At 40.0% G+C, this 9,373-nt stretch overlaps 1 protein-coding gene across 1 annotated transcript; it reads left to right on the top strand.

Annotated features, from left to right (window-relative positions):
* The first annotated feature begins 3,622 nt into the window (after positions 1 to 3,622).
* LOC147751252 (uncharacterized) lies at positions 3,623 to 5,249 on the top strand. Its single transcript, XM_086938109.1, has one exon. The coding sequence runs from the start codon at positions 3,776 to 3,778 to the stop codon at positions 5,213 to 5,215; it is 1,440 nt and encodes a 479-aa protein (XP_086794235.1). The 5' UTR covers positions 3,623 to 3,775; the 3' UTR covers positions 5,216 to 5,249.
* Positions 5,250 to 9,373: the final 4,124 nt, after the last annotated feature.

Raw genomic sequence — 9,373 nt, 5'->3', positions numbered from 1 at the left:
CAAATCCCAGCCCTTGATTCCCAATCAACATTCAAATTCCTGAGCTTTGTATTACATCCGTCTTTTGATTTCTAGGAAGTCTCCCTTCTAGTGTTCAACTCCTGGCTTAAACATGAACTCAACCTACCTCTGAAAAGATTTCAAAACCCAGTGCTCCCTACCTTGGGATATTTTAAGCCACTGAGTCCTCCATCTCTGAAGGGGTTTAAAACTCCAACTTTTGATAGATGTCAAACCCACAACCATCTGTTTATAGGGCACTTTCAGAATCCCTCCCTAACTCTCTATGTGCCTATTTGCTTTTGAAGTTAAAATGAGTGACAAAACACGTAAGCGTATGATGTTTTGTTGTGCCTGGTTAGAAGTGTGTGGGAGTGCAACTGTGACTTACATGAGGAGCCATTTGCTATCATGCCGGATTAGCAGAGGATGCGCATGATGTATTACTATTAACATGTCGCTGAATTTATGCATGGAGCGGACCACAAGAAAGTGAGAAATAGATGTGAATGTGGTTGTACCTACCAACCTTGTGGGAAGGTTGGTTCTAGTTACAGTGTAACAGTATAGAGTCAACTCTTTCTGTAATCTACGAGCCTCCTTTCATGAGAATGTGCCATTGCAATCTCTCTGTGATGCCCTTGTGAATTACTTTGAAGGTAAAATAAATTACATTTATCAGAACTTCCCTTAAGATAACGAAGCAAGAAAGTGAGTAGCTCAATCATTGTCTCCCGTTCCTTACCAATGGTCATACCTTAAGAAAATTCAAGCCATTCCTGCTGGATTCCATTCAGAAGTTATTAGTAAAGGCTAAATCAGGGTCCCCTTTGGACATTTGTCCATCACATATTGCTGCCTCCTTGTCCTTTCAGCTCACCCCAACCATTTGTTCTTTATTCAACTTATCTATCTAATCTAGTAAATTTCGTTCTGCACGGAAAGCAGCATTAGTTACTCCCATCCAAAAAATCCCAATTTGTCTCCCATGGATCTTATCGATTTCAGACCCACTAGCCTTCTCCCATTATTAGGTAAACTGTTGGAAGGTCAATGCAGTATTCAACTTATGGAAAATTTTGAAAGAAACAAGCTGCCGGACCCTTCACAATCAGACTTCAGACCTTTGTACAGCACTGAGACCACTTTGGTTATGGTGAGCGACCATATCTGATGGTCTCTAGATAGCAGCCCCACACTACTTGTGCTGTTGGATCTCTCCACAGCATTCATTACTGTCTCACATCCTAGAATGCTGAAAATATATATATATTTTGTGGTCCTCATTAAACCAAAATATGCTACAAAATCAAGAAGAGGTTATTCTGACCCTTCCAAGCTTCCGAAAGGAAACATTTTTACCGGCCTGGTCACACTTCCAAAGAGCGAGGGATGCCGCACATCTCCAGAGCCGCACCTTCTAATACTTGAAATGATCTCCAAACCTTAGTCTTGAAATCTTAATAGACCACTATAATTTCCCTTTACGGAAAGAAAAGAACAGTCCCGTCCTGGGATTTGTCTAGGGCATATTTTTAATCATTGGACCCAGAAATCATCATTATGAAAAATTAAAAGAAAAAAACGTATTTCATAAAAAATCACTGTATATGGCCTACACCCGTCTCTGCCCAAGAATCCCAAATTTCCCAGTATTTTGATTTTTTTGTGGATTTACCAGATTGATCTAATGAGGATATCTTCTAAATGGAGTGAATCCATTCTTCCTCTGTGGGTGAACATGGCAGCCTCCATTTAATACAGAGCTCCCTTTGGGCTAATAATATCAGAGTAAAAAACAAGGCTTTATGGCTTTTATTCAATGCCCGTCCATCCAACTCCCTTGGAGGTAGCCCAAACATTACAGACAAAGTTGTTAAATTTATATCCAACCCCATAATATTTTATATGGTCTTACCCACATTCTTCCAATATGTATGTATTACCGGGTAGCTCCAAAACATGTGAACCTCATTTGCTCTGTCCTCTCCGCATTTGGGGCACTTCTTAATCTCTCGGTTTCCCATTTTCGATATTCTCTGAGGGGTCCCATAAGCCTTGTGAACTGTAAAAATATAATTCTCTTTAAAGAAGCAGCATTTACACATGACCATGGTGTAGACATGGATACTTGCCCAAGGTTTCAATCTTTTCATCTGTCAGGTCCTTCCTCAATAGCTCCATGAATGAGGCCTGCTCCTCTTCCCCACTTTGGACAAGTAGCCAGTACCACTCTGCCACTTCTTTTGTTTTTGTTTGCCGAGAAACTATCTTTAGTGTCACATTAGAATTCCCTTTTTGCTCATTTCCAGATGATTTCATCCAACTCAACAGTTGGTAGTATTTAAACTTTGAGATCAGAGTTCCGCAAATCGCCAGTAAGTGGGGCCAAGCAATCAATTTTGCCTCGTATAGAAGTTGCCCCCAGGTAGTGATACCGCAATTTCTCAGAGGAGCTGCAAGGGCGTCTTGTAAACACAAAGGCGTCCCAGGAGAATTCCATATTGACATACTCTCAATGTAGTATGGGATTTTTAAAAGGCGTCTCACCTGGGACCAGAGCTTTATTGCGGAGAGCAAGATCTTTAATTTGACCTTTTAAAAAAAATTTGGATGACAAAATTTTAGGAGGAAACACCCAGCTTGTTGGGTAGAAATCGGAAGTTAAAGCTTTATAGAGGGGAGCGAACATAGAGCTTTCCATCAGTAGTTGTCGAAAAATGTTTAACTGGAAAGCACACAAATATAAATTCAAATCAGGGGTTGCAATTCCTCCATATTCTTTTCTCTTTCTGAGTTTTTTAGAGCTTTTCTTGGGCTCTTGTTTCCCCATATAAAACTCGACTAAAAACTGCACTTTTTTAATCAAACTCTTGGGAACTCTAAAGGAATAGTGTTAAATAAAAGCGTATATTTAGGAAGGACATACATTTTTATTAGGTTAGATTTACCTAAAGAAAAAAGTGGCAAGGCACCCCATGTTTGTAATTGGGATCTTACTTCCTTTGTCACTTTCTCAAAGTTAACCTGTGATAATTTGTTAATATTTTGGACTATCTGAATCCCCAAATACCTAATTTCTTTTTTTGTGTAGATACTCTGAAACTCTAAATTCCATTTAATTAATTCTGTCTTTTGTTGGTTAAGGAGGTATCCTGAGACCTTTCCAAAGTTTTCAATCTCTGACCAAATTTCTGTATATGATGTTTTTAGATCACCAGAGAAAATGACAAGATCATCGGCATATAATCTGATTTTTTTTCCCATCCGTTACACTTAAATGGGATGATGTTCCGGCAAACTCTTAATTTCCAGGCCAACGGTTTGATGTAGATATTAAAGAGTAACGGGGAAAGGGGTCAGCCTTTTCTAGTCCCTCTTCATATTTGTATTGGTCTATTAGTTTCCTGTTAACCAGAAATCTTGCTGAGGGATTGTTATAGATGGCTTTTATTGTTGCAAGACATGTTTCACCCAGATCAAAATGCTGTATGATTTTAAACAGAAATGACCAATTGACACAATTGAAAGCCTTGACAGCATCGAATGTTAATACTGCCAAGGGGGTCTTGTACATCTGGGCCAAGTCTATAGCTTCAATAAGGTCTTGTACTAAATGGGATGAGTGAGTGATGTCCGTCGAGAGAATGATGGCGAAAAACGCGTTTCAGTATTAAAAACGGTCTGCCTAAGGAAATTCAAAGGCAACAGCAGCAGTAGGAATGGAGACGAGGAGGCAGATCTTTTATACGCTGCAAGATCCGTGCGCAGGTTGATGACATCACAGAAGAAATCTGGTCCCCGGGAGCCTAGAGAACGGAGCAGGCTCACAGGGATCATGGAGCTGCAGGTGCCAGTTACATTCAAGGATGTTGCCGTCTGTTTCTTCGAGAATGAGTGGAGTCTTTTGGGGGAATGGGAGAAGCAGCTCTACAGGAACGTGATGGAGGAGATTCACGGTGCTCTGATATCATTGGGTTATTCAATTGTAAATCCTGAAATAGTGTTCAGGATTAAGAACGTGGAGGGGCCATATTCTTTGCTTCAGCAACCCCAGAAGGATCAGCACTGTAAAAGCTCTGATTGTACCCCTGCAGGATATTCTCCAATTAATCCTGACCTTTTACTGAGGGTTACGAAAAAAAAAGAATCTTATGGAAGAAGTTGCGTTTCTCCAGAGGAAAAAAACTGTAATGGTTCCACCACAGGGCACCCAGTTCTTGAACATCCCACTCCAATAAAACTTAAACAAGAGGAAGAGTTATATCGCAAAACTAGACAAGACAACAGGAAGGTCGAAAATATAAACAATTTGATAACAACCCATCCAGTTGTTACCTCTGTCTATTCATTGAGAGTAAAACAAGAAGAGGAGGCATTTTGCAAAGATTTTCTGCCATTAGAGAGGAGGAAAAGAGTTAATAGTCCAATAACACACAATCTGCACCACATTCCGGATGTGACGGTCCAGATTGCCCATGAAAAGTCTGATCGCCAGAATCTCAGCAGATCCAGTGTGGCATTAGCCAGTAAGAATGATTTACCAATAAGAGATTTTCCTGGGAACAGTATTATTGAAGAGGATGGATTCCTTGAACTACTGAGAGCATCCGGAAAAGCCAAGGCAACTCTCTTTCAGGAGCACAGCGTGGGATTTATTCGCAAGGAGCTAAACCTTAACAAAAAAGATCCAGAGAAAATGTGGCACGTGCAAAGTAAATCTGCTGATTGTGGCATCAAAAAATTAATTAATCCAATTAGTCATGTGAATGACCATGCACACAGGATTTCACATAATAATTGTGGTAACATGGCTCCAGACCAATCAATGGTTCTACCATACCTTAGATCTCTGAGAGAGGCTACACAGCAAAATACTGTGCATTGTGGAAATAATTTGAGTAAAATGTCTGGAGTTACTACATTACATAATTGTAGAGAAAGAAGATACCAGTGCAGTGAATGTAAAAAATGCTTTTGGGCAAAGTCTAGTTTAGTAGAACACAAGAGGATCCACACAGGGGAAAGACCATATAAGTGTTCCTTTTGTGAGAGATGTTTCATCCAGATATCCAGTTTGATTGTTCATCAGCGGACTCATAATGGTGAACGTCCATACAAGTGTCCAGCATGTGAGAAATCTTTCACTTGCAGCTCAAATCTCCTACGTCATCGTAGAACACATACTGTTCCATCAACAAGAGTTCAGTCATGAATGATATGTTGTTATAGCAATGATGGTGACTTTAAAGTGTTAATGTTAAAAGGCTTCATAAAGATGAAAACTATTTTATTTTCCATAAACTCGTCTTGTACTAAATCACTGAGCTGTCTACCTTTCATAAATCCTTTTTGATCTGGATGTATAAGTGACCCCATCACTTTATCTAACCGTTTGGTGATAATTTGTGTATAAATCATGTGATCACAATTTAGGAGAGAGATAGGCCTATACGACTCGCAGAGTCGTGGATTTTTATTTGGTTTTAAAAGAATTGAAATGGTTGCCTCTTCCCATGATACAGGGGGGATGTGACCTTCTACAAAGGAAGAGTTAAATAATTGCAGAAGGACAGGTTACAGTTCTTCTTTTAATATACCATAAATCTCATTTGGAATAGAATCAGGGCCTGCTGCTTTCTCCTTTTTTAAAGAGCTAATAGCCTGAACAATTTCTTCCATGGTTATAGGGGAATTTATTTGTTCCTTTTCTTTTTGTTGCAGCGAGGGAAGAAACAACTTTGATAGAAATGTATCCATGAGTTCTTCATCTATTATCTTCTCTTCTGTATATATATTTTCAAAGAACTGAGCAAAAGCAGCCTCAATTTCAGCCTCATCTGAAATTATTTTACCAGTATCTACACATCTGAGATCTTTTATCCAGTTTCTCGTTTGGTCAGTTTTTATTTTCCACTCAAGAAGTTTGCTGCTCCCCTCCCCATATTCATGGTGGGCCAATTTACTGGCATCCCATTTTTTTAAAATTATATTTTCTAAATAATTAGCAAGTTTATGTTTTGCAGTAGTTAGACTTCGTAGAATATTTTAATTCTCCTGTTCCCTTTCGAGACTTTCCTGTAGTCTGTGTATTTAATTTTCCAACTTTTTGGTCTCTTCTTGTATTTTCCTTTCCTGAGAGCATGATATAGCTATTAAAGAGCCCCTCAAGAAGGACTTAAAAGCGTCCCATACTATTTGGATTGGGGCGGAATTGATGTTAATGTCGAAAAACTCTTTAATTTCAACTTTTAGTTTTTCGATTATGTTGCTTTCTAATAAAAGTGCTCAATTGATAGTCCACCTCCGCGGTCTTTGAACACTGTATATGACAACTTTTAAAACAACCGCAGAATGGTCTGACAAATGTTGGGGAACATGGGTGACTTGGGTAATATTTCTGCTCATTGCTGAGCTCACTAAGAAAAAATCAATTCTTGAATGGTGTCCACATTTTTTATTATGGAACGTAAATGTTCCGCCTTTTATTTTAGACTTACTGGCCATCTCTCTCCAAATGTCTATTAGTCCTATGTCTAACATTATTTGTTTTGTGGCCATTCTCATTTTTTGTGTATTACCGGCTGCTCTGTGTGAGGTGGAATCTGGACTTGGGTCTAAGGCCAAATTGAAATTGCCTCCTACCAGTATGTAATCATTAACTTCAGTTAAATGGAGGACTAAAGCATATATGGGGGCTGGATCGTCCAGATTCGGCCCGTAGTAACTTACAAACGTCATCCAGACTCCTTTAACTTTTGCTTTAGCAATCGCCCACGTCCCCCGCGGATTAACTATACATTTGCCCAGCATGACATACTCTGCTTTTTTAATCAGAATGGCTACTCCCTTTGTCATGCAAGATTGAGTAGTGCAGATACAGTGATCAATCCATTTCTGGTGCTTTAAAATCGTTAACCATTCCTTTTTCAGTAAGTGAGATTCTTGAATCAATTTTTTTTTACATTTAGATAGTCTTAAATATTCTAATACCCTATTTCTTCTACAGGGAACCCTCAGACCATTTAAGTACCACAGCATAATTTCCAGGTCTTTTACTCCATTTTCAGCCATATAATGTTAAAATTTGTTTATCTGTTTAAGGTAAAAGACCAGAGATTTTTTGAAGTTAAATGAGAACTTTTTGTGTGATTTTCTCCCATATGCTCCCCCACCCAGTGTTGTGCTAATAATATTTCTTTGTTGCATTTCAAGTGAGAAACCCCCCACCCCCACACCCTGGGGAAAGCTCCCTTACAAATTTTTGGTTCTATCTCTATCCAGGCAATATCTTAATAGTTTCTATTTGGTTGATGTGCTCTTTATTTGATTTACCAGGCCATTTGCTTCTTCTGAGTCTCTGAAGTTAAACATTTTATTATTCCACATTACTTTAAGCATGGCTGGGAAGCGTATATTAGCTGTAGCACCTAGCCTTTTCAATTCTTGCATTGCTTTCCCCAATTCCCATTGCTTTTCCTGAGTAATATGGGATATGTCAGATCTAATGCGAAATGTCCAGCCAGCCTTTTTATAAACCCCCACTTTTAGTCCTCCTGCAAGGATCTTTTCTTTCAGCATATATGCTGAAAATATTACATGAGGCAGTAGTCGAGGGAATGGCACTATCATGGTTCAAGGACTTTTTAACCAACTGAACCCAGATCATTAATCTGGGATCCTATAAGTTGTGCACCTTGAAACTTGATAAAGGGGTGCCTCAGGGCTCATGCTCGAGCCCCTACACCTTTTAACATCTATGTGGCCCCCATTGCCAACCTCACAAAAAAGTCTGGCATTCTACCACTGTCATATGCTGATGATCTGCTGCTCATACTTACCCTTGTCCAAGATCTGAACAATGCTAAAGCTCGTTTCTCTTCAGGTATGATAGAATCTTGGTTGACAGAGAACCTTCTCCAACTGAATACCAATTAAACTGAAATCATGGTATTTGCAAGGGTCAACAGCTTTGAGCATCCAATTGGCAGACCTCTAAACTTGATCTAGCTCCTACTCCCAAACTGGTTGTGAAAAACATAGGTGTCTGCCTGATTAAGCACTCACTATGAAAGAACAAGAAGTAAACATCACTGTCACATGCTTCCATATGCTACGGTGAGTTTTATCCCTTCTTCCAGATTCGGTGAGGAAAATGCTAGTGAAAGCACTGGTAATCAGCCACCTGGACTATTGTAGTGCTCTTTTTGCTGCCATAAACGAGACCGTCTTAAACAAATTGCAAGTTGTCCAAAATAAGACAACACTTCTCATCCATAAACTTCCAACACAGACGGCCTTAGCCCCTCTTCTGTGCATGCTTCATTGGTTGCCAATTCACAAAAGAATTATGTTAAAGTTTTGCTGCCTGACTCACAGTCTTTGCATGGCAAAGCGCCAAGTTACCTCTCTTCAAATCTTGTCCACTATCATCCTTCCATAGTTTTAAGATCTAGTGATAAAGTATTGCTCTCAGTATCACTTATCACTAAATCCAGCTCAGGAGGCAGATTCTTCTCTTACCTTACTCTGGAAGAAGCTCCCACTTCACATACGTCAATGTACAGACCATTACAAATTCAGAAAACTTCTTAAAATATTCTGGCACATGCATCAACCTAGGCTTTTGCGATTCCTTAATTGCGACAATTAATGATTCGCAATTAAGGAATCACAAAATCCTATGCATGTAGGAATCACTATAAAAATAGCAATTGCTAAACATTCCTTAAGTGCGACTCGCAAATTGGTAGTCCCAATTAAGGAATGCTGTCCCATTCATTCTTATGGGCCTCCAGGCCCATAGGAATGAATTGGAGATTGCATGAGCAATTTGCGTGTACCAGGGTGTCAAAATGATACCCTGTTGCACCCCTGAAATAGATCTGTGCACATATGTTGCACACACACATGCCCTAAGTGCATGTGTGTGTGCAACATGAAACTTTGAAAAATGCACAAAAGTGCATTTTTCAAAGTTTTTGCAAATTACCATGAAGTTCAACTCATGGTAATTTGCTACTCCTATTAGCGAAATCGCTATTTTTTTTACTTTAATCAATCAATCAATCAAAGACATTTATAGAGCGCACTACTTACCCGGAGGGTCTCAAGGCGCTTGGGGGGGGGGGGGGGGGGTGCTGCTACTGCTCGAACAGCCAGGTCTTGAGCTTCTTCCTGAAGGAGAGGTGGTCCTGGGTCAGGCGCAGGTCGGTCGGGAGGGAGTTCCAGGTCCTGGCGGCCAGGTAGGAGAAGGACCTTCCTCCTGTTGTCGTTCTTCGGATGCGGGGGACGGCGGCGAGGGCGTGACTGGCTGATCGGAGATGGCGTTTGGGAGCGTAGAAGTTGATGCGGTTGTTGAGGTAGCTCGGGC

Source organism: Lissotriton vulgaris, chromosome 1_1 (genome assembly GCF_964263255.1).
Source record: "Lissotriton vulgaris chromosome 1_1, aLisVul1.2, whole genome shotgun sequence".
NCBI classification, from domain to species: Eukaryota; Metazoa; Chordata; class Amphibia; order Caudata; family Salamandridae; genus Lissotriton; species Lissotriton vulgaris.
This window is presented reverse-complemented; position numbering and strand designations above follow the sequence as displayed.

Bases quoted from the DNA above. Each gene is read 5' to 3' on its own strand.
- LOC147751252 (XM_086938109.1), top strand. From the start codon at position 3,776: ATGACATCACAGAAGAAATCTGGTCCCCGGGAGCCTAGAGAACGGAGC.